The sequence below is a fragment of the Clytia hemisphaerica genome, unplaced genomic scaffold (genome assembly GCF_902728285.1).
Source record: "Clytia hemisphaerica strain Z4C2 unplaced genomic scaffold, Clytia hemisphaerica genome assembly, whole genome shotgun sequence".
Taxonomy (NCBI): domain Eukaryota; kingdom Metazoa; phylum Cnidaria; class Hydrozoa; order Leptothecata; family Clytiidae; genus Clytia; species Clytia hemisphaerica.
In genome coordinates, this window is record NW_027104390.1 from 490613 (window position 1) to 515133 (window position 24521).

At 37.0% G+C, this 24521-nt stretch overlaps 1 protein-coding gene across 2 annotated transcripts; it reads left to right on the plus strand.

Moving 5' to 3' along the window:
• Window positions 1–4101: 4101 nt before the first annotated feature.
• LOC136819669 (ras-related protein Rab-27B-like) lies at window positions 4102–17115 on the plus strand. Of its 2 annotated transcripts, XM_067075912.1 has the most exons (6): window positions 4102–4219; window positions 6772–6863; window positions 13809–13897; window positions 14431–14576; window positions 15445–15599; window positions 15859–17115. In XM_067075912.1, exons 1-6 carry the CDS (start codon window positions 4114–4116, stop codon window positions 15991–15993), a joined length of 723 nt encoding a protein of 240 aa, XP_066932013.1. In that variant the 5' UTR covers window positions 4102–4113; the 3' UTR covers window positions 15994–17115. The 2 variants fall into 2 exon arrangements, with proteins under 2 accessions (XP_066932013.1, XP_066932014.1); XM_067075913.1 differs by lacking the exons at window positions 4102–4219; window positions 6772–6863 and adding an exon at window positions 9736–10077.
• The last annotated feature ends 7406 nt before the right edge of the window (window positions 17116–24521 follow it).

Sequence of the window (24521 nt, forward strand, 5' to 3'; positions counted from 1 at the left end):
CATGATATCACTCGCCAAACAAAAACTAAAATTGAAAAACATATTGGCCTCAGATTATTTCAGATTCGATAAAATTTAGATTGGTAACATATGTATTGGACATCCTTGCAAGATACTTCTAATTGTAATTTGATATTTTTTGCAAACAGCATTGGATCATTTAAAAATCCAAAGCTAGTTGTTAATTTAATGCAGTTAACATCTTACTTTTTATTCTATCTATAAAATATAACTGGTTGCGGTTACATGCTTTTTAAACAACAATTTTTACGACTTGACAAAAAAAGAGAAAAAAAATTAATAAGCAAGCTGCAAGCTGGTTGAAGTAGATGGTATGTCTTTTGTATTGTCGAAATAAATCGCATAGCAACTTATTATAAGTGCTGCATCTAACAATGTGTGTAGAAATGTCTTGTAAGTTGTTATGAGATTTCGTATTGCATGGCAGAAATGATTTGTTGATTGACTTTCTAAAACAACCAAATAATTTGATCATGATTTGAATTTGCTTTCTTTAGTTGCTGCTTTCGATTTATATGATACTAAGAGATGTTGTGATTATACAGTTTCAGAGACTAGAAAGCTGTCGACGTTTTTGCTATGCATACAGCACCTGACCCCGAGAATGTAGATGAAATTTGAATCAGACCTGAAAGATGTAGATTTGCATTTTTAAAGATATTAAATATTTTCAACGAAATTTTGAACTCCCAAAATCCTTTCCCAGGGGATAGTTTCATTACTTTTGATAGATAGACCAATTTTTTTGGTCCTTGAAGTTGACTCCCGTTTTCGTTATAGCCCCCAGAATGTAGGTTTGGTTTTATGGCTTTAAATCTAGTAATAGTAAAATGTTGATATTTTTTCAATTGGAATAATTCTAACAGCAAATTTTAGAAATGTTTTATGCAAAAACAATATTCTAAAGAGCATTTTGTTATTCTGAAAATTGGATTTTTTCACTTTTTAACCCCCAGAATGTAGGTGAAAAGATTCGGTTGTTGAGAATGGAATTTCGGTATTCATCGGAAATTATTGTTCTCTAAGTGAGATTCATAATTTAGAAATATACGCTGACAAAAAATTAACAAATATATTAATTTCATCGTACTACAAATGAGGAAAAGTAAAAGGAAGGACGAAAAGAAGAGACAAGAAAGTTGTTTTTATTTTGTAGGTTGAAAATTTTGTGTTGAAATATGTGAATAATGTAACAACACCCCTGCCTCACAGCCCCGGTGGAACTTTTTCCCACATCGGGTCCAAAAATTTCTACTTAAGTCCAAATTGGAATAGAAATTCTATTGCTCCAAACTTAGGCAAATTTTCTGATTGGGTTGGGGCCCCAATGGGTCTGGGACACGTCGTAAGAGCTCAAAATTTCAACATTAATCATCTCTCAGGTAGTACTTTCATGTTATAAAAGTACAACAAACAAGTTTTATATAATTTGACAGACTTTTTATGTCGGGTTATAAAGGCCCCCAAATTGTAGGTCAACTAACCCCAAAAGTTAGGTCAAACATTTTCGTCAAAATATCTAACTCAGAACAGTAAATATTGAATTGAACTATTTTCCCCATTTCCTTAGTTCATTAGGACTAAGAAAATACCCTATCATCATAACTTAATTCCAATAGATTTCGATTTGGAGAGGATTTATTTTAAAAATGTCTCAGTTCGGGTAATATCCAATCAACTTCCCTTCAGATTTTCGTTGGAAAAAATTAATTCAAGATAAAATTTTATGTCCAGAAATAATCAGTAAGATGTGACAGTATGCTCTGAAACAAATTTTTATGAAGTTGAACTATCGTTAGGGCTACAATGCTAAAAAATGAGAAACCTACATTCTCGGGGTTTACTTCATTCTCGGGGTCAGGTGCTGTAGTATAGTTTTCATGATGTCCTTTGGAATTTTGAGCCCATCCCACTAATACTTGTAGCAAAATCATGGCCCCCGTCACTGGGGGGCCAGGGGGGCCATGGCCCCCCAGTATTTTGCAAAGTAATTTCTTTTTACTTTAAAAATCTTATATATACCGTTTAGAGGGGTGAAATAAGGGTAAAAAGTCGAAAATTTTCTTCCTCGCCCAACCATGGTGGGCGACATATTTTTTGGTCCCCTCAATTCGATTCCCACGCCGGGGGCCATGAAAATGCATGAATGCACTATCTGACTACACGTTTTTTTTTTAAAAACATCCAATTTTTTTAAGCCTTCGGATGTTCTTCACTTTTTGAGTTTTAAGCCTAAAAATGTTCTTTACTATTTTGACCATTATTGTAAGTATTTTTGATTTCTTAACTTGTTCTTAACATTTTGGCCATCGAAGCCTTATGTTCTTATGTTCTTATGTTCTTATATAGTTTGTTCTTATAAAAAACGTGTATAGCTTGGGGGTGTTATATGGCTCTTTAATAGACTGGATGGTGCTGATCAGTGGCCTAGTACACCCCCTTCTCATTTCACAGACCCGGTAGGATTTTTTCAGCAAGTGGGGGTAAAAATAACGGACCAAAACTCGATGGGGATTGATATTCCCACGTTTTTTATGGCTGAGAAATTGAATTCCACTGTTTTTTCCACTACTAGAAAATTCAGTGGGAATGGAAAAAATAGCATAATATCTTGCAGACAGGATTTACTTATCTGGTTATTTTCAGTGAGGACAAAAATTAGAGTATGATTTTCCACTGGGGACGATAATTTTACGAATTTTTCAAGTGGGTAGGGGTTCCAGTGGGAGCTCAAAAGAGAGTATCCTAGTGTAGTGTGGCAGACTTCTTAACCATTTTTCAACAAATGCTTCATTTCTAAAATATTATATACCGTTGAAAAGATAATTCAGAGCACAATAACTTTTGAGAAAAAAGGGATTTTTCTCCGTTTGTGCTATATAAACTTCATTTTTTGTACAAAGGTACTTTAAAACCTCAATAGCCAATAGTTATTTTTCCGGTAAAGTTCTTTTACCGAAGGTTGAAGCCTCTAAATGGTAGTTCGTTGTAGTCGAAAAACCCCGTTTTCGCGGTGGTTTCTTTGAGGTTGAAGTTTGAAAATTTCTGGTGTCAATATTCGATTTCTTATACTTTTGCATCAATTTTAAACGCCACATAACGACGGATACTTAGTAATTAATTAGCTGAAATTGGATGAGAAATGCAATAAAAATGCTATGAAAAATCCTTCAATGGTGGAAGGAGGGTAAACAATGATGTAATTACTGTTTTTTCACTCCGACAAAAGGCCTTTTACCTTACAACTTACTATACAATAATTATATATGAAAAATAACTGTATCTAAAGTAAGGAGTCTTCAAAGTAACTCTGTACCAAAATGAAGTTTCTGTCATCAAGGGATAAAAAGTTCATTTTTTTCTTCTTCATTTTTTAATTTTATTTTCTAAAATTTCTGGAATCATTTTTTTCACAAATTTAAGCCTTTGGATGTTCTTAACTTTTTGAGCTTTAAGCCTAAAAGATGTTCTTCTTTTCACCATTTTTTAGCATTTTTGTCCATTTTCCTAAGAAAGGTGTTTTAGTGTTCCCGAAGCCTTAAACGTGTAAGGTGCTTTGTCAGAATTATATGTCAGAATTAAAGCATTCGTTGAAAAATAGCAACTAAAAAACACAACTAAGATGAGTGCACATTTAATTTACTGGACTGAAAAGTGTAGTGGAATGCAGTTTATCATCCTTGACTCCCGCCTGGGAGGCCCGAGTTCGATACCTACTGTGTCTCTACGATTCACTTGAAAAGTGAATATACCTTCACCCAGGCTAATCCATGCCATAATAAGAGTGTGGGTAGATTAGACAGTCATTGTGACGTGCCGTGGCACTCATAAGGTTCGGCCTCGCGTGAGCATCCCAGTGTTGCTTGAGTGTCATGGTATACGCCATGACATGGTATGCGCCGTGATTCGCTACTCCTTTGTGAGTAGGACGTAGGACTCATCCCATCCCGACTGAAAAGCATCATAGAGCAAAGTTATATTTAGTAATCTATTATATTGTCAGCTTTCAAAAATCCTTCACCAAACTCATAAGCATGCTGAACAATTCGATCAAAAGCAAATGATAGTAAACTTTGAATGTCGTCTCGCGAAATGTTTGGTGGCAAAAATGCAGACCAGATGAAAGGAAGTGAAAATGTGATCGACACAAGACCAGTTGCAGCAATCAAGCTCCTTACTCTTGGAGATTCAGGTGTCGGTGAGTTAAAGCTTCTCTTTTATAACCTTTCTTGCCAAAAAATCAATGAATCTGGTTTTGGTTATGCATGGAGCAATACACCCCTGACTCACAGCCCCGGTGAAATTCTTTCCTACAGTGGGGGTAACAATCCCGATTAAAATCTCAATGGGGATAAAAATTCTATTGTTCCAAGGTTAAAAAATCCAGTGGGGATGGTTTTGGAATGCAATTTCTAAATAATGATTTTCGAATGGGGATGAAATCAAAGTCAATTTCTCAGCAGGGCTGAAATTCTAGGGTATTTTTCCCACCGGGGATGAAATTTTAATTTGTTTGACTTGTGCTCAATTTTTTTGTCTCGGATCATGGATTTATAAACATCGAATGAAATGGTGGAGAGCGAAGTATTATCTTTCCATTGTTTTAGAGAACGATCAATCTACAGGCTTTGTCCGCAAAGGACAACTGACAAGATTTCTTTCTACAGTAATATTTCTCCGAGAAAAACTGAGATTGACGTATATTAGACAAGACCCCCATAGCTCCACTGTGGCATTAAAATCCTTTTGTGGCACGTGGTGGTATGGTGGCTTCTTCGAGGTATTTTGAAAATTTCTGGTGTCAATATTCGATTAGCATGCTTTTGCATCTTTCTTGCAATTTCAAACGTCATAACGACACATACTTTGTAATTAATTAGATGAAATTAAATGAAAAACCATTCAAGAAAATCATTCAATACTCTCCAGTATTGAATGATTTTCTTGAATGGTTTTTCATTTAATAATGAACAATAATGTCATTCCTGTCATTCCTGCGGACAAGGCTTGAACATGAGAAATTGGCGAAAATCAGTCAGTTGTTTTTCCAGTGTCTACATAATTCCTTTCTTCGAATTTAATGTGTCCAGAAGTTATGGTATACACAGCATTACAGTAGACGCCCGGTTATTCGAACCTGCACTTATTCGAATAATTCGGTTATTCGAAGTGATATGGCGTTCACCTTGGATCTGCTTACTAAACCCAGGCAAAACCCGAGGGGGGGGGTACTAGGGCAAGATGGGTTACGGGGATGCTCCGCTGGCCAGGGTACCTTTTTTAACCGCCACGAGTCCCAGGTAGGGTTGCAAAAACACCAAAATATAAAAATCAGTCCCTCGTAGGGTGCCTATTTTTGGAAATTTTGGGGAAAAAGTAGAAAATTTGAAAAATTTTTGGAATTTCAGTCCCATTCAGGGTCCCACGTAGGGTCCATTTTTCGAACTTCAGCGGAGCACCCCCGTCGGTCGACAAGGGTAGTACCTCCCCCGGAGGTAAAAACACTCTCGGTTATTTGAACTTCAGTTATTTGAACTTTCAGTTATTTGAAGCTATTTCTATTCCCCCTGGGGTACATTATAGACTAAATCGCCCTCCTCAGTTATTCGAATTTTTCTTATTGGGAGATCGTCGAGTGAGAACATTTTCTGCGATTGAAATATTTTTTTCCATTAAAAAACAGGTTTCAATATTTAGGGCTATATATCGCTATTCAAGTAATTTCTTTGTGTTTATTACGCTCAACTGAACTGCAATGCCTTAATTACTTCAGAAAAGCCCCTCCAATTAAGGTTAAGTTGAGAACCTGGCGGGAAAACGAATTTTTCAGTTATTCAAACTCTCGGTTATTTGAAATAAATTCTTATCCCCCTTGGAGCTTCGAATAACCGGGAGTCTACTGTATCTCCAGCATGGAGAATTAAGTTATAGGGAGTGGTCAGAAAGTATCTACTAGGGTTAGGTGGAGGATATTTTCAAAAATTTCCTTGATATCCTCAAAAAAGATTCAGCCGCCCTTCCTAACTAGTCAATGTATTTTGGTACCCCCCTCCTAATAGATGCCACTTGAAAACTTCTCAAAACGGATGATTTGACGCTACAAAAATAGCAGCTGACAGAGACGTAGTTATGAGTTTAGGTTCTGGGGGAGAGATAAAAAACAATTGACCTTTTTTAGGTCAATGCTTAAAGGAGGACATGCTTAAACATGCTTAAAGGAGGCCTTAATAAGGTCAAAGGTAAACAAGGAACATTTGAAATCTACTCTAATGAAAAAAATTGAAGCCCCCGCCTAAAGACTTGAAGTTTTTTCTCCCCCCCCCCCTAGTAGATACTTTCTGACCACACTCTTAATCCTTCTGAATATATCCACGCTGGTCGGCTTTAAATTATCTTTCAATCAAATGCGTATCCAGAGCAAATTGCACAGCTATTTGATTTGCGGAGACTAAGCAATTGTTTTCAATGTTTAGACTAGACGATGTTTAGACTTGAGGGTGGTGGGGTGACTAGTTGAAACGATTTGAAACAACCCGCTGTTTTTACCCGTAAAATCCAGGATGCTGATTTACCGTCGTCATCGGTCAATCAAGATCTAGAAAAATCGAAACCTAGCAATCTCCATTGTATAAAAACACACAAACATAAACTCGGTATAAATATCAGCCCAAAAGTGTTGAAAACGATTCCCAAAACCAATTGCATAGCAATATCATAAAAACAGTACCATTATACACATCAACTTTTCAGGGAAAACATCCTTGACGATCCGATTTGTGTGTGGTGGATTTGAAAATAGATTTATTCCAACAATTGGCATGGACTTGCAAGAAAAAATTATGGTAAGTGCGAGGCTTTCTATACGACCTGGTCGCTTATCATGCTTAGCATGTTGACTTGACTTATTCTACTTTTTAGTCCAATACACGCGCCTAGATATGGGCGTATCCATATATCCAGCGTATTTTTCATATCCTGTATATCGCTATTTTGGGTAAGATCTCACTGACTAGGACTCCAGTGAATTATTTCCTGGACATTTTTGCTAAATATTTCGAGGAAAGGAAGGTTAAGTCGAACCGAACATCTGACAACTTTCTTGGATGATGATTGATGATATCTGTGGGGATTGGGAAAGGGTGTTACAGTGCATATCATCTTTGCAATTGTTAAAGACGACTAAATCAGCGGAAGCGAGACATTATATTACACTCTAGAGGTACGCCTTATACTCTTCAATACTTCGAAAGATTCCTTGTTAGCCCAAATTTGCATAACAGGTGCAATTCATGATATGCAACACTGGAGAGTCTTCCAAGAATTTTCAAAAAGTTCAACCCAATACGTCACTTTTTCTATTGTTTAAGTGTCGTATTGGGTTGAACTTTTTGAAAATTCTCAGAAGACTCTCTAGTGTTGCCTATCATGAATATAGCTAGAAGGGAAGGGAACTCGCGAGATATCGTGAATGCCACAGGTTGGCCTTCCTTGTAATGTGACTAATGTGTTTGAAAAAGTGTAGAATTTTTTTTGCACTGAATCTTCACACTGGTTCACCATCGGGGGGGGGGGTCACTTAGACAAAAGGAGAATGCGGGTATATGCCATCCTTAAGGGTGCCTTTTTTCGATCGTTAAAATCCCACTAAGGGTCGTAAAAATCACAAAATCTCTAATTCCAGTCCCCTTAAGGGCTGTAATCACCTGAAATCCTATTTCTTGACCCTCAAAACTCAAAAGCCTAAATTCCAAGTAAAATAGTCCCAGTCCGGCTTTTTCCTGGTTGGTGGGGCGAGGAAAGAGGAAATCACTCCCGGGGGTGGGGCACTCGATTTCTAAACGACAGCATGTGCCACCAAAAAATGGCTTTCAAAATCGGACGCTTACAGTGCAGCCCTTCAGCAGTGAAAAGATACCCTTACAGTACATTTTACCAAATGTTTCTGACCCTTACAGTGTAGTTTGATTTCATATCTTATTTTGCTGAAGCCACCGGGAAAAGAACCAGAGATGTCGCGACACAATGTGTAAAACAAATCAAAATGGGCGCGAGTCAAAACTATTAAATTAAATCAGATTTTAACTGTCACACTTCCAATTCAGCAGTCTCCAAAGACTAGCTTTACAGTTTATCCAACAAAAAGAAGACCCTGTGAACTCTATAAAAAGTTCACCCTTACACAGTGCATTTCGATAAAAACCTACCCTTAAGGGTGGCACATGCCGTGGACTAGAACATATGAGTGCCACCTAGAAAATCCCTGCCAAGATCAAATGATAACCCCCACTTCCCCTTCCCTCAGGACTGTCAAAAGAGCATTAACATGCCCGGGGGTACTAGGATTGGCGGATGAGCGAGAGGTATGTCTTACTCTGTACCAGAGTGTATCTCACGTTTATCGCTTCGTAGTACACTCTGTGCGCATTGTCTGTTTGATAAAAAAAATTCCCGTACATATACCTCTGCGATGAAGTATGAATTATAAATAGCAACACAACTCTTATCGTCTCTCCTTTCTCGCGAACACTCCATCGCAGCGGTCGGTTTGAAAAATCTCAAATGAAAAAAGACAATGACAACAGACTCTCTAACGGCAATGAATTTGAAACTGGCTGTAGACACTGGGTCTGTGTACAGACAAGGTATGTCCGGAAGGGACCGAAAACCGAGAGACTGATTTTTGAACCGTGAGTATCACAGCTCGATTAAAAACCAACCCTAACCGTCCGCACATACCCCAGCACCCATTTTTGCCTAAGTAAGTACCCCCCCAAGATAACATGAAGAAACTGAATTCGTACGGTAAAGTTCTGAATGAAAAAGTCTATCAAATTATTTCACTAACAACAAAGCTCGAAAACAAAAACTCAGTCAAAGATCTTGGAGCGTGGATATGAGTAGTGACCGTTCATTCATAGATCCTCGTGATTCAGACTAGGAGGGCACCGTAGCGTAAGCGTAAGAAGGCAGATTTTCTTACACGGAGCCGGTTTTTAGAGGATGTGGTCAAAGCATAGATATTTAAAAGAATTCTTTAAAAGAGAATTTAGCCTGTCGATCATCGGTTTCCATTACCACTAACTACATACAGAAGCAGCCAACGAGCCCATTTCCCCGAAATATCTGTTTCCCTTTTCCAGGAGAGAGCTTTTTTTGAAAAATGGGGAAACAGATCCGTTTTTCTAGGAGAGACCTTTTCCTTAAAACTATCTGTTTCCCCGCTTCAGCTGATGACGTCATCAGAGAGAAACATATCAATATTTCTAGGAGATGACATGATAAATTGGGAAACAGATATCTGTTTACAAAAAAAATGATATTGCATTGGAAACGGATTGAACTTTATGGGGGAAACAGATATCAATAACAAAAAGAAAGGGAAACAGATGAAAATTTCCAGGAGAGGGGAACAGATATCCTATTTGGGAAAACAGATCAAAATTTTAATTCTGAAAATTGTGGAAACAGATCAAATTTTCTAGGAAAGATACTTTGAGATTAAAAATTTAGGTTTTGCGGAGAAACAGATCTTCATTTCTAGGAATAAGATTTTTGAAATATTCGGCCAACAGATCAAATTTTACAGGAAGGCTATGTCTAAAGTAGAGATCACCGAAATCGATCTACTTGGGCGTAATACGGGGGGCGTAAAAGTATTACGCCAATATTCGATTTTTGAAAGCGAGGCTAAACATCTGTCTTCCGATTCAAGTCGCACAAACAAAAACATTACAAAAAAGAAGCTGCTGGTTTTGGTGGTTTGGAAAAAAAGATCAACTTTTTAATATTGAGAGGTTTTATTGGAAAATAGTTAAAGAAGTTTGAGATTTCCTTGGGAAAGATATGATATAGTTCTAATAGTATCTATCAGCTTGTAGATAGAGAATGGATGAAAAGCCTCCACCTCAAATAGCTGATTATGATTATTTAATAAAACTTCTTGCACTTGGGGATTCCGGAGTCGGAAAGACTACCTTCCTTTATCGATACACTGATGGAAAATTTGCAGAGGAATTTATATCAACAGTAGGAATAGACTTCAGAGAAAAAAGAGTGGTGAGTTTAAAACAATAAGATCTGGGAAATAAATATCTAACATGAATTACGCGTGGTCCAGTGTGGAATCCATGCAAAAGCCACGCCAAAGATATTTTGAGGATCAAGAAGGTTACACCCAATTGAGGACATTCTCATGAATTCCAGACTGGCGCAAGGTGCAGCATGACATTACACACGACCCTGCCGATTCCCCGGACGACCCTCGACATGGCCCGAGAATTCTCGGGCCTCTCGGGCCATGTCGGGCCGCAGAGACCCTATCAATTCTTTTGGCCCGAACATGACCCGAGTCATTCGGGCCATGTTCAGGCCATGTTAAATGTTTAATTGATTCAGCATGTCCAGTCAAACAAAATAGTACAAAATAAGATTTGTCTGTTTTGTTTATATCGCTCAAAAAACTTTACGAGCTTCCCGTGGACACGCTTCAGTTTAAAACCAGGACCAGTTTACTAGCAAATATTTCTATCCTTAGTATATTTATAACTATGTTTTCATACCAAATAAGATATTTAATATTTATATGAATTTACAACATTCATATATTTAGTATAATTAAGAGAAACCAAGTTTTTCTCAAAGAAAATGTTTAAAAAATTCAGTCCTGAAATTACACGCCTGTTTAAATCATGTTTTCAAAAATTGGCCCGAGTGTGGCCCGTGTGTGGCCCGCGTGTGGCCCGAACACGGCCCGAATTCTCGGGCCAGCTCGGGCCATACTCGGGCTTTACGCGAATTCCAATAAAAGTTTTGGCCCGAGAATACTCGGGCCATGTCGAGGGTCGTTTCCCCGGACAATCCGGGGATTTTACAAATCAAACTCCATCGAACAATTAAAGTTTGAGTAAAAAATTTAATCAAAATCTAAGATTTTTAAAAGAAAATGTGAGTCTTCGATCAAGCTCGCTCAATGGGTTGCAGTTCGATCAGTTTGATAAGCCAAATTTGTTTGACAAGCTCATGCCGCTTCACTTCTCTTCAAAACCAAATTCAGAATATAAATTGGGAAAATACTTCTTATAACAGATTATACATTTTTCCTGTGCTGCACCATCAACTGCTCTAACTTGGGACGATTGGTCGAAACATGGGACTGTTGATATCTGGCCTGTATTTTCACTTACTGTTAAATCTCTTTGACAACAAATTTGTTTTGATAACTCCACCAAGTTTATCAATGATACTTTCTGTCATAACATGTCACGATAACTTTCACTGATAGCGCGTCCTTTTTAACTTTTTTGTTTTCATTCAAAATGACCGGACGCCAATTGGAGAACGCCCACCGCCAATTGGAGAACGCCCACCGCCAATTGGAGAACGCCTGCCGCCTAACCGTCTATCGTCTGATGGGATTAACAAATAACGAGTGTGTAACTTGCCGCTCGAGTGACAACCCACGGCATGGCCCGAACATGTTCGGGCCATGTATTTACAATTGATACGGATTTATTTACCTTTCCTGGTTTATCATCATCCATTGTTAAATATTTTCATTAAGACAAATTCAAAGTTCCAAATACCAGTTTGATTCACAAAGTTGTATAACAGTACAAAAAACGATCCAGAAAAATTCTGCTTCGAATAGGAGAAGAGCACGAGAAAAGGGAACGGGATAAAGAATAAAAAGAAGACCATATTATGTAAGATTCAAATCATTCTTTTTAATAATTTTCCTAACTTAATTGGAAAATAGATGATTAACTTTTATATTTGAACAATATATATTTGAATAAAGATGAAGATTTTTAAATTTGTTTGCTAAAATAAGGAATTTAAAATATAAATATTGGGTCCTGAAATTACATGCGCGATCGTAGCAAGTTTTCGAAAATCTGGGCCGAACATGGTCCAAAACTGCGCGGACCCGCGCGGGCCATTTTTAAAAAGTATTAATCAAGAGGCCCGAACATGTTCAGGCCATGCCGTGGGTTGTCTCGAGTGACGTCAAATGCTCCATCGTTTTACCACTAACTCAGTCTTCTTCGTTCCAGATATTTGCATGTGTTCCACTACAGATTTTTTTTCATATTTCATATTTTAAAAGCCTACTCTGTGCGAAAGAGAAATCGTGTAGTTTTTAATACGCTGTTCGTTAACTCAAATCAAATGACTTTGGAGGTTCGGTAAAATGGTGGCCAAATTGCGGTCAAATTGCGGTCCCATGTTTTGTCAGATGTCCCAAGTTAAAGCAGTTAACGGTATCCTTTCAACGTCATTATCAGGGTTGTTGGAAGATAGTAGTTTGCCACGCAGCTGCAGGCAAAATCGTAACAGAGAGCCTACAGACTTTATTCCGGATTGACAAATATCCGGGTACAATGATAATTCTTAGGTCCAGGAACTATCAAAATGGCAATTGCGATCCAAATGAGGGAAGAGGTAAGGATTGATACAGTGCTGCAAATAAGGAAATTTCAGTTGGCCGGTAATTTTTTGAGTGCATCAAAAATAATTTGTACATGGATTTGGCAGAACCCCTTTGAATAGTCCGAAATGACCTTTAGATTGGCTCTTTTAATTCGAATTGCTATTAAGTATTTATTTAAGCCTCTAACCATCAAATTTTAACCGGACAAAGTGAAAGATTGAGCTCCAGAATGGCTTGTAGAACTGCGAAATTATTGGTAATTACCAGTCACCGGCTGTTATTTGCATCTGTTGAATATCATCGAAGGAATGGAACTTTTTACTTAGCAAATTAATCAAACTCTTATTTCTTCAAAAATTGTGAGTGTCTGATTACATTCGAATAATTTATGAACTTCAATCATTTGATTGAGTTAGATTAGTTCGATTGTTTGATTGGCTTGACAAGTTCGATTGATCGGGTCTGTATGATGTAGATCAAACAAATTTTGCTTAATGTTCAGAGCGCATGGCGGGGGGTTACACTCAAAAAAATTGCAAACGAAAACTGGGAGCTAAAATACAGAAACAAGTAGCCACCTTCACAAAGCAAAATATAAAAGAAATATTGCATGCAAATTCGTGATAAATTTAATGCGTTGCAGACAAAAAAATTTTCAAGAGGGATAAAATGGGATAAAAGGGGATAAGGGATAAAACCTTCCCCACAGCATAGATTTTTAACATAATTTAAAATATCTTCAATCTATCAGCTCTGTCCCCAGTTTTATTACACAACACTCAGCCCCCCCCCTAGCAAGCTAGCCCCCAGTATTTTTTGAAAAATACAGCCCCCAATCAAGCAAAAATGGTTTAGCCCCCCCCCTAAGCTCAGGGGGGGTGCATTCTATGAAGGCGTTTTGTAGGGAGAGACTTTTTACAGCCACTCACTATACAAAAATTTCTGTTAACTAAACTTGGGACGATCCTACCAAGGTAGAGGACATTTTGTGCCAAGTTTTAAGTTCATAGCATCCCTAGTTTACAAAAAACACTAAGGAGGATGGAAAATATTCCCCTCCCTTAATAATATCAAACCCAAAAGGCTTGTTAATAATCTCATAGTCTTGTCAACTTTTTCTTTTAACTCTTGGTCAAACTTTTTAGATGTCTTTTGGATGTCTGCTGCAAAGATAATTTCCACTAAATATATACAGAAAAAAGTCTTTTTTTAAAAAGCCCTAGGAAAATGAATGAATTTGGACACAAAAAGGGTGATTAAAATTTCGCTTAGAAACCTATTTCAAATATTAGTACTGCAAAAATTATTCCACAAGAAGAGGAGTTATTTTTATTGCTACCTATCTTTTAATTGATAGGTATACCATGCGAAAAATTCTGATGGATCCAAACAAGCGAGAGGGCAGAGAGTTCATCTTCAACTATGGGATACCGCCGGCCAAGAAAGGTATGTTTACAAACAATGCGTAATTGAAAAAATAAATTTTGCACTCAACAATCCGCTTTACTTTAGTTGAAGCGTTTAGTTTTATCATTACACGTTTTTTTGTAAGAATAAACTATATAAGAACATAAAGCTTCGATGGCCAAAATCTCAAGAACATGTTCAGGAACATTTTACGGCTTTGCAGACTCTAAAACACCCGATTTCTTAAGAAAATAGGCAAAAATTGTCCTAAAATGGTGAAAATATAAAAATGTTAAGAGCATTTTTAGGCTTAAAATCCAAAAAGTTAAGAAAATCCGAAGATTTCAAACATTTTTGGATGTTCTTATAAAAAAGACGTTTTTAATTTTAATTTCAATTTAATAAAAACATTTATATTTTTATCATTCTCTTGCTTTTTATATGTGTTTGTAATATTTCTTTTGGGTCACAAAAGTTGATCACTTTTAAAAACACTTCACTTGTGTGAAGAACCTAACAATATTCTAATCCCAAAACAAAGCTTTGTGTCAATATTTAAATATCACTTTTAGGTTCAGAAGCTTAACAACAGCATTCTTTCGTGATGCAATGGGATTCTTATTGATGTTTGATTTAACACATGAAGAATCATTTGTCAATGTGAGGAGTTGGTTGTCTCAACTGCAAACACATGCATACTGCGAAGACCCAACTATAAGTAAGCTTGTTTTACAGACAGTCAATGGCCTTCATTGTCACTTTTCTTTCTATTCCTTTATTTCATAGATAGATGGATGGATAAATTAATTAATTACTTTTTCGGGATTAGTGAGGTAGATTACAATTATTTACCCCCGTTTGTATACAGGCTGATCTAAGCTGAATCTAACGATTCGTTCGCAGAACGTTCTAAAGTTGAACATTGAACAAGCTTGAAATAATATGATCTATTATAGAGAAGCTGTGTAGATAATACATTTTCAAATCGTTTGGTACCTTTTTAATTAATTACTTGCTAATGGTTTTAATTGATTGCATGTTGGTTTCTATTTTAAAATGAAAATAATAACCCCTAATTGATAAGGAAGGAGATTCATGTTAGATTTTGTGAATTGAAAGTTATCCGTGACTCCAACAACCTCTCCTCGAGCAAAAGAACTGAGAATTGTTTCCCTTTTCTGCGGTAAAATCTTAATTTCAGTGGTTATATTCTACGGTTTTTTAACTTTCATTTTTTTTCATTAATCTGTAGACAGATTTATAAATTAATTTTGCACTGGAAGACAAAACTTGAATCATGTCTTATTATCTCTTTAGATTTGTAGTAATTTCCAAACAGTTTAAGCATAGATAAGGCTACAGACAGATAACCCGAAATCCTGTTTGATTACGACCTTTAAAAAGTTCTTCTTTTGTTAGACATAACCTGAATACCAGCAAGGGTTGTCTAAAAAGTTTATCAATGCTACTAAAGTCAAGCAAAATATGTTGGGCCCTCTGCCAGAATCTCAAACAAAATATCTTTTCGACATGCTAAAATACAGATCTAGCCAATTGTGACCTCTTTCCAATTATTTTTTGTTTAGTTTTGATTGGCAATAAGACTGATTTAGAAGCAGAACGGCAAGTCGCCGAGAAAGCAGCCAGAGACTTAGCTGACTCTCTAGGGATCAAATATTTCGAAACGAGTGCTAAGACTGGTGAAAATGTCAACGAAGCTATCGACGCTCTCCTAGAACAAGTAAGTGTTTATATTTCAATCCTTTCTTTCTTTTTCTATCACTTGTGATTTGTTTCTGCAATATGCAGATTATATATCAATAACAATAACAGTTGGAAAAATTTCAAAAATTGATAATTAGCTTCGTATTGGGTAAAAAGTTAACAAAATGAAAGGGTCTTTCAGGTACCTGAGAACGGATTTCTTTTAAAGTTGTTTACACTCCGCTGGTCTATTTAAATGTAAGAATCTTAATTTCATACACTTTGTTTTCCTACAGGTGATGGAACAGATGGAAAGATGTGTTGACAAAGCCACCCTTCCGCCCTCCTTAGCGAATGGCGGTGAGCGAGGTCATAAATTACGTGAAGTAGACGAAGCACATGATGATAGGAGCGGTGGGTGTGCTTGCTAAGGGCGTACTGCGACAGGTGATTAATAGGCACATGTAATTCGCAACCTTTTCAAAATGGAATTATTAGATTTTAACAAATTTCTGTATAATGCAATTTAGATGATTATGATATTTCTAATTTAATATCGCGAACTTTCTTAAAAATGAAAGAGGAATTCATCCTAAGAAAATTAATATTTATTTAAAATTCCACTTTAAATTTGTCCTTCTTCCATTTTGGGAAAATTAAAAAAACATACTAAAAAGATAAAATATTTTTTTGTGATAATTAGAGGTATTTTTAGTTTACTGGTAGTATTTTTATTTATATTTTATTATTAATATTTTTTGTTGTCTTGTCTTTTATGTATACATATTGCATCATTAGAAGTTACATTGATTGTTGATTTCTTGTTGATTTTTCTTTGTAATTTTTCTCAAACCAATTTTATTAATGGAAATTAATTTACAAAAACACTGTCGAAGACACTGGTATTATACGAGATTTGATCATATATACAGTTATTGCTCAAATCGATCACTCTTGAAGAGGAATCACTAAAATGATTCTCTTGTAAAGATTGTAAAAAATAGTCTTGGAGTTTGATTAACTCGCGATAAATCTTTTAGAATCATCTTTGAATTTGGTTCAGAGAAATTTATTCTGCCAGTTTTAGTGGCATAGGCGTAGCGAGATACCCTGCAAAATTTATGGATGAGAGCAGTTTTTACGACACTGTAATTATTGTCTTTGTTTTATCAAAAGATAATGAATATGTCATAAAAGTCTGCACCCCCTCATAAATTTTGCAGGGTATCTCGCTTCGGCTATGAGTGGGTATGAACTAAGGAGTTCCCTGGTCTGCCTTCAACAAAATATTTCCATCTTGAATCTGACAGAACGACTCAAGTGTCCAGTGTAGTGATTACATTACAGTCTCCATAACTCGAATTCCTCCTTAGTGTGTTCGAGTTATGGAGGCTTAATATTCTCTTGTGTTTACTTTGAATGTGTTCGAATCCACACTATGTCATATACATTTTCCTTTTCATCGTCGAATAAATAATAGACTACATTTGCTTTATTTTTTATTTATTGTTATATTGGATTTATATTTTGAATATAAATTAACAAACTGGAAATTCACATTTGTCTGCTCTTTCATTCCTGATTTGGTTATGTTCTCTCAATGATGAACTGGTGCTGTAGCCCGAAAACTATGACTTGGTCCAACTCAGCTGACTTTGATTTCAAAAAACACGAAAATTCACCGAAATACCTTAGATTGGAGAACCTGTTAAATTAGAATACTGCGCATATTCATTTCGCCATCATATATAAATAAAGAAATCATAGCATGGATCTCCAGGCTAAAATGGATATGCATATTGAATACTCAGCCAATTAGCCTCCGTCTCAGAACGCGGTCAGAAAATTTTGCGGATAATTTCACAGCGAAAATGCATCCAGTGAAATGTGAGTAATGTATCATGATTCAAGTCGACTGACATAATTATACACATAATACATGTTACAAGTTCTGCCTACGGATTCTCAAGCTCGGCTATAATAAAACTATTACATGTTAGTAGCAGACCCGACTGACCAATGTTATGTAGCAGGTTGAAACATGAGTTTCTGCTGGAAAGTTGCAGTTTGTTTTCAAGTTAAATCTTCAAAATAAAACAAACTGTGTGGGTTTCTTTACTTCCAAACAACCTACCAATAGTTTTGGAACACTCCATAATAAAGGAAGATGGCTCTTCTTGTGGATTGGCTTTCTGATACCCCATATAAACACGATGTGACATGAAAGTGAAGAGACATGATTTGTTGGTTTTTGTTTGATTTGTTGACTCATATATCTCATGGCAAAAGGGATAGCAAATGACTTTTCATGTATTGCTTGGCTCTATATATGATACCTCTAACTTTGAACACCTCCAGAATGTTTAAAAAAGCATTTTACGAGATAAGTTTCAATTATAATTTTCATGGAAATTTTTAATCGGCAGATTTGGCTTGGCGTCAGTTTTGTTTGGTTGATGTTTGGTATCATGATCATTAAAAGCAATGAAATGCCACACAGTCACTCTACACATGATGCCTCCAGCCATGATTGGTATCAGAATGTTGAAAAAAAAACATTTTACGAGAAATTGTTGATAGAAATTATATTGACTTATTTTTACAATTTTGGCGGGGTGGGTTTAGTTGGTTGATAATGTTTACACTGTGGGATGGTTTTCAAAAAACTGTCATATTGATTGTTGTTTGTTGGAATTGATTACCAAAAAAAAAGAGAACCTTTTTTTGATAAATACTTTATTTTTTTCATGAATCGAAGAAACCGTGTGGATAGTATGTCTTGTATTAACCAATGCAGTGTCTGTTTTCAAATTTTGAAAGCTCTATACCTACTGAATTGAAGCTCTGACTAGGTCTGTTTTTAAAACTTTGAGCCATGTTTTTTTCTTTGTTGCTATTAAAGATAGATTTTTAAATTGTCGTAATGTAAATTTATGGTAAAGTTTTAGTTTTTGAGTTTAGTTCATCATCATTAGTACATACAGTAGTATTTTTCAGTAATCCTTTCTTGTAAATATAGTAACATTTAACCAGACTCATTGCCCTCATTATATTCGAATTTGTATTTTTTTAGGACTGATAAGTACATATTTTTAAACACCAAAACAAAGCAAACAACATGCCAGTTCTTTCTGGACAAATATATATATGTATACTTTAGTGTGTGCTTTGAGTTCTATTTTAATCAACCCTCTCAACTGCTGATCTTTCAACTAGGGGTATCATTTAGGAGTATAGAATGGGCTTCCATAGTATCATTTTCTCTAAGTATTTTGTGCAAATTTTCAACAAAGTAGACTTCTTGACTGTCCTTGTCCCTTATGTAAAAGTTGTTCTGATGGAGGACATTGCTATTTTTGGTAGCCTTCACATATCAATAAGGAGCTTTGGTGTAAATGTTTTTTCTGATGAAATCATACTAATCTGAAACTATTAGGGCTTTATGAACTTTCTAGAACAATAATCTTGCTCCAATCTTGAGAAACACTGGAAAAATAGGTTAGCATTCCCTGCCATAATTTAACAGATTTCCTCTGCTTTCTGCTTGAAAACGCCGTCGTATAGCCGAAAACGAAAGTGAAACTGTGAAAACGTCCGCAAATTCGGGCCCAGTCCTCTTCCGAGACGGAGGCTAATTAAGAATTAATTTGTCATTAATTCCGCCCGGCTTTCGACCCTCGGACCCTTAGTGGAACTAAAAGGGAGGAAAATTGCAAAATTTTGTGAATTTTACGACCCTTAATGGGACCGAGATTTAATTATTTGATGTCAGTCTGTAAAATCTGAATGCTTTTAGAAAGAGTATAAAAATACCTTTTTAAGAGTACCAAAACCATTGTATTGTCCAAAGCTCTCAAGCTACAAGCTGAAATTTTGGATTTCAAAAAAAAAAAGTTGGAAATTTTCTTATTTATTTACAAAAAAAATTATGCACTGGAAAGGTTAAAGATCCAAATGATATGGCCTAAAAAAATCAGGGTACATTCAAAATTAGCCCTGAAATTTATTATCAGTAATATGATGGATAAATAAAAGACATAAAAGAATCCACTGATCTTTGCTTCTGTCAGTCCGCTTATTCTTCACGGTGCTTACACCTATAACCAATAGCGAGGTTAAGTAAGTGTTTATTTAGACCGTTCAATGTGATATCGTAGCCCTGTACATAAATAAGATATTACTTACATGGTTTGCTTTGGCAAGTTATGTACAGGCCTACGGTATCGCACTTTACGGTCAAAATAAACCCGTGCTTAACCTCGCTAATATAAACGCTCCCTTAGCCCTTAACAAGTGACAATTTTGTTGGCGCTTTTGATTGTTGTTAGGAGGCATTGAAGTATAAGCCCGAAGGGCTAGAATCGAATCTCTAACCTTTCTCAGGCAAGAAAAAGTGAAACCTTAAATGCGTCGTATTTTGGACGACGGATTGAATCTAGCAATTCTTTTGTTTTCATGTGATATATTTTTCGAAATTTAGCAGTAAACTTTAGTTCCAATCTGCCTGTCATTTGTGTAAAAACTAGACGGACCGTGTTAGTACCCTGAGTATCAGAGGTCAAGTTTTCAAAGAGAAAATATTCGCGCTGTGATACTCACGGTACCGTGTTAGGTTATCTGATATTCCGATGGTGTATATTGGCGGCCGCCCCGCTAAAGGAGCGGGCCAATATCACCATCGGAGACCTATAGTAGTCATCGTTTGATGTACCGCATCACAGTCGTGTCTAGCTGTCCTTACACTTTTTGCTTGACTATCGGTTGCACCCGACTGAATTTAGCATGAAAATCTCTGCTGCCTGAGAAACCTTACAGAAAAATGAAAAATGGTAACCCAAAGGTTCCAGATGTTAAAATTTTCCCGAGCGACCTTCAGAGCTTTAGCGTGTCGGAAGAAAATTTCTACATTGAGTACCAGATGACCAACCTCGTTCCCTGCGCATTATCAGCTTTTTGATGCTTACTGATAGCGCTAGGCGTCAATCAGTAACGTAAATAAAGCCTGGGATACACGGGGACGAGGTTGCCAGATAACGTGTTAGAGGAGGCCGCGCAACTTTGGTTTGGTAGGATTTGTTGGCTTCAAATCCTACCAAGGAGATTCGATTCTAGCCCTTTGGGCTTATACTTCATTGGTTAGGGGGATTTTTGATTTGGTATAAAAAGTGTCCTTGGGTACAACAGTTAACACAGACTTTTAATAAAACCGCACGGCGCGGGTCCGCCCTATATCTGTCTAATTCCCCCGCCCCCGACTCGGAACCGCCCGGCTCCAAATATTAAATGTTTAAAGATGGTAGTCAAAGAACTGGGTGAGAAAAAAACTTGAAAATGGCGACACAATCAGTCATCAGTTCAGTCAGTCGGCCAAAAGAATTAAGCTAATGACGTTCACAAAAGGAAAGGTATTACTTTTTTAAAACTTAAACCTGTTCAGGAATATTTTAAGATACGTTTTCTTTACATTTAAGTGGTAAATACTTGGGCCATATTTTGAAACTAGACAAAGAGTGTTCCAAGGATAGGAGAGTCGTAATTTAAGAATGTTCCATGATGAATTGATTCATAACTAAAAGCTAAAAACTATGCCGTAGTGGTAGGTGTTATTGGCATTTATTTATTATTTTACATTTCCTGTTGTTACTGGATGGAATATAACCCAACCAAGCTGACCAAGCAAAGAACAGAGACGACCCTCGACATGGCCTGAGAATTCTCGGGCCTCTTCGGGCCATGTTCGGGCCGAGAGACAGTAGCGGCCTGGCTTAATTTTCTTGGTGGTGCAAACTATCAAATTGGCGCCCCTGGTATTTGTGTCCTTATTTGCGCCCTATACCATTAAGTGATGAAACTATTAAGGTAAGAGCAGTGACTGGTTGAAAGTAACGCCCGGAATCTCTGAGTCAACAAAGTTTTATTTATACAAAGGTGGTGGTAATGATAATTTGATATCTATTTCCTTGTTATTTCCTGGTTTTACTGTACTCTCCATAATAAAGATCAATGGCTGAAAGAGGCCCCAAAAATTCTAAAGTTGGCAAGAATAAGGATTCTTTGTAATTCTGGCGCCGCAGGCAAAAAAATTTGGTGTAAGAAAGGCTTATAAGATATTCTAAAAAGCAAAAACTTAGTCCGCATAAGACCACAAAAACCACAGCTAGCACTTTCGATCAATCTCTCACTTTGGGAGTGAGCATCCTATTTAACCCCTGGTGGATACACAACACTTCTCTTGCTTTGACTTTTCGCAATTCAATGTTGATAGTAGTTTTGAAAAAATTCGTTAAAAATAATGAAGGGCCGCAGGCGAAAAAAATATACATTGCACTTATAGAAGGCGCTAAAAACGTGTCAAAGAGCGCAAAATCGCCCAACCAAACATCAAAAAAAAATTTTGGCGCCCCCTTGAAAATCTTTTTTGGCGCCCCTCTCAGGTTTTTCTGGGTGGTGCACTGCACACCCTGCACCCCCTGCCAGGCCGCCACTGCCGAGAGACCCTATCAATTCTTTTGGCCCGAACATGACCCGAGTCATTCGGGTCATGTTCGGGCCATGTTAAATGTTAAATTGATTCAGCATGTCCAGTCAAACAAAATAGTACAAAATAAGATTTGTCTGTTTTGTTTATATCGCTCAAAAAACTTTACGAGCTTCCCGTGGACACGCTTCAGTTTAAAACCAGGACCAGTTTAATGTTAAATTGATTCAGCATGTCCAGTCAAACAAAATAGTACAAAGTAAGATTTGTCTGTTTTGTTTATATTGCTCAAAAAAACTTTACGAGCTTCCCGTGGACGCGCTTCAGTTTAAAACCAGGACCAGTTTACTAGCAAATATTTCCACCCTAAGTATATTTATAACTATGTTTTCATACCAAATAAGACATTTAATATTTATATGAATTTACAACATTCATATATTTAATATAATTAAGAGAAACCAAGTTTTTCTCAAAGAAAATGTTAAAATAATTCAGTCCTGAAATTACACGTCTGTTTAAATCATGTTTTCAAAAATTGGCCCGAGTGTGGCCTGGCGTGGCCCGAGTGTGGCCCGTGCGTGGACCGCGTGTGGCCCGTGCGTGGACCGCGTGTGGCCCGTGCGTGGACCGCGTGTGGCCCGTGCGTGGACCGCGTGTGGCTGTGCGTGGACTGCGTGTGGCCCGTGCGTGGACTGCGTGTGGCCCGTGCGTGGACCGCGTGTGGCCCGTGCGTGGACCGTGTGTGGCCCGTGCGTGGACCGTGCGTGGACCGCGTGTGGCCCGTGCGTGGACCGCGTGTGGCCCGAACACGGCCCGAATTCTCAGGCCAGCTCGGGCTTTACGCGAATTCCAATAAAAGTTTTGGCCCGAGAATTCTATCAATTCTTTTGGCCCAAACTTGACCCAAATCATTCGGGCCACGTTCGGGCTACGACTTAAGACGTAAACTGTTCAACCTATACCTTTGTGCCTGTGTCAGAAGATTCCATTGATTAATCCAGCTTGTCCAGTCATAATGAAATTAAAACGTGAAAATGACGTTGAAAATGTTAATTTTAATTTATTTTGTCGCGTTTCATCCAGTTCATCTTGCTAAATAAACTTAACAAACTCCTCTTGGACCACGCTTCAAAGTTTAAAACCAGGACCAGTTTAATAGCAAATATTTGAGTGAAATCAAGTTTTTCTAGAGAAAATATTGAAAAAATGCAGTCCTGAAATTACACGCAGGTTTAATCATGATCTCAAAAGTTAGCCCCCGTGCGGCCCGCGTGAGGCCTGCCTGCGGCCCGAAAACTCGGGCCATCTTCAGGCTTAATGCGCATTCCAATAAAAGTTTTGGCCCGAGAATTCGAGGGTCGCTCCAGCCTATCATAAACTCAAAACTACATTTCTTAAAAAGAAAAGCAGATAAAGAAGAGGGGGCTCAAGGGCACCATCTCTCTGAATTAGTTTTGTTAGGCAATTAGACAGGACAAGCAAACAGACCTTTTGCAGAATTAGATTGAAGAATGTTGACATTAGACCAACAAAGTGAAAGTGCGATACCTTTCCATCCGCCATATTGAATTGCAATTGAATGCAAAAGTTATGGTGACCGCACTGCTGTGGTGAGATTTCATTGAAAAAATATGGAAAACCAATACAAAAACAAAGTATGAATATAAAAACTTATATACATGCATAATCAGTTGGGTGTTTAAGATAAAAACTGCAATCATTTCTTTTTTTGCGGCTATTTCGAAACACAGGTCACGGGGCACAGGTCCGGGTCCCGGTTCCGGGTCACGGGTCCGGGTCACGGGTCACAGGGCAGCTCTGATTACAGTAATTCAAACAGAAAATGTTTTAAAAACGCTAAAAATTATCGAAAAAATCAATTTGAAGATGTTTTATCCACGTATAACTATTTAACAGCTGAAAACCGAGCTTTCTCAAGAAAATGATAGTACGGCTATTGTTAAATCATATCTCATTATATCCCCTCCATCCACTTGAGTATGAATATAATTTTAATGGATAATAATGTAAAAATGATGGTAATTAATAAATGTGTCAATATTTTCCACTACCATTATGAATTTTTTAATAAAAATGACTCTAAAACCACCTTGCAGCATTTAATTGTTTTAAAACATGTCAATCTATATCCATTCACATGATTAGCATCATATTGAGTATGAAAAAATATTTTGCTGTAAATTTGTTCAGAGGCCTTATATTTCATTATTTCGACAATATTTTATAGATAATACGTCATGATATCGTTATATTTTTTTCAGTGCCCCGTGCCCTGTGACCCGTGTTTCGAACTAGCCTCTTTTTTTTGCCAACTGTCACCAAAAACAGCAATTTTTTCAATGATAAGATACTGAATCAGCAGAAAAGTATAAAATAAGGCGAGGCCAATTTAATTTGTTGTTTTACGGGCCAAGCTACCCAAAAAAGAGGGTCGGTCGGTCAGCAAAAAAATAAAAA